The sequence below is a fragment of the Stomoxys calcitrans genome, chromosome 1, assembly GCF_963082655.1.
Source record: "Stomoxys calcitrans chromosome 1, idStoCalc2.1, whole genome shotgun sequence".
NCBI lineage: Eukaryota > Metazoa > Arthropoda > Insecta > Diptera > Muscidae > Stomoxys > Stomoxys calcitrans.
Genome location: NC_081552.1, coordinates 168,948,644 through 168,950,015, shown reverse-complemented (window position 1 = coordinate 168,950,015; position 1,372 = coordinate 168,948,644). Strand labels below are relative to the sequence as shown.

General features: G+C 35.1%; 1 protein-coding gene across 1 annotated transcript; it reads left to right on the top strand.

Moving 5' to 3' along the window:
* Positions 1 to 231: 231 nt before the first annotated feature.
* Positions 232 to 677, top strand: LOC106091592 (pupal cuticle protein Edg-78E-like). Its single transcript, XM_013258151.2, has 2 exons — positions 232 to 243; positions 321 to 677. The coding sequence occupies exons 1-2, from the start codon at positions 232 to 234 to the stop codon at positions 675 to 677; spliced, it is 369 nt and encodes a 122-aa protein (XP_013113605.1).
* Positions 678 to 1,372: the final 695 nt, after the last annotated feature.

The window sequence follows — 1,372 nt, the reverse complement described above, 5'->3', positions numbered from 1 at the left end:
TGGTATTATAATCATTAACGATTTTATGAAACCATAAATACAATTTCTAGTTTTTGTTGTATAAAATGTGTTCATAGTTAAGACTTTCACCATAAATGCACCACAGTGCGCTCTTTAGATCTCGAAAAATTATATAAAAGAACAAACCTATCGCGTACAAAATCACTTCATTAAAGTCATACAGAATTTCTATCTCGTTTGGAAGAAATTTTTTAAAGCATTTAATTAAAAATGAATAAATTGGTGGGTTTTGACGGCAGAGAGCCATGATTGTGAAAATAAAAGGAAGTGAAGGACTTATTAAGGATATCTTTTTGTAGATCTTTATAACTGTTCTTGCCACAATCGCCTATGGGGTCATTGCTGCAGGTGATGACGATGCCCATGCCGAGACTTTGAAATTCGACAGCAACATAGACCACGAGGGGAACTACAAATATTTCTACGAGACTTCCAATGGCATTAAAGGCGAAGAAGAAGGTACTGGAGGTCATCATGCTAGGGGCAGCTTCTCTTTCTACTCCCCTGAACACGAAGAATTCCAAGTGCAATATGTTGCTGACGAGAATGGTTTTCAGCCCAGTGCCAAACATTTGCCCACACCCCCTCCAATTCCAATCGAGATTGTCAAGTCATTGGAATATCAACGTGACCACCACTATCAGCCTGAATACTAGGGAGGAGATTTGTGATACTTGAATTGTTTGAAATAATTTAAATTTAAATAAATAGACAATAGTGCGAAACATTTAACATAAGCATCTTTATGTAGACCATAAACTCGTTCTAATTTTTTTGACGTTGAAATGCCAAAGATTTGACAACGCGTATATTTACTGTCCCAAAAAACACGGAGATAAAATATATGGGAAAATGGAATATGGACAACCACACATAGTCTAGACCGATTTATGAGATGTACCATTGAAGCTTTAGATTGATCGGCCAAGCCGAATCTTGGGAACCCATCAACCAAAAATTAAAGTTAAAGCTAAATCGGCTTCTAGGGGCTGAAGATGTTAAATCGGGAGATCGATTTATATGGGAGCTATATCTACATCTGAACCGATGTGGCCCATTTTCATCCCTCAACGACCCACGAATTAGACGAATTTTTGGAGGTGTTACAAACTCATAGAAATTGGTTAGTAAAAATTTGTTATAACAGTTGGGCAGCAGTATTTTGTTGCTAAAACAACAAACATGTCCTGCCATTTTCAAAATTTAAAAGTTATAAAAGCTCGAAAATGTCATAAATATTTAAAAAAATTTATACTCCATTTAATTTTTCAATTTTACGAGCATATAACTTAAAATTTGTTAAAATTTTCTACCATTAGCTAATACTTGATCGAACTTGAATAACAGCAGT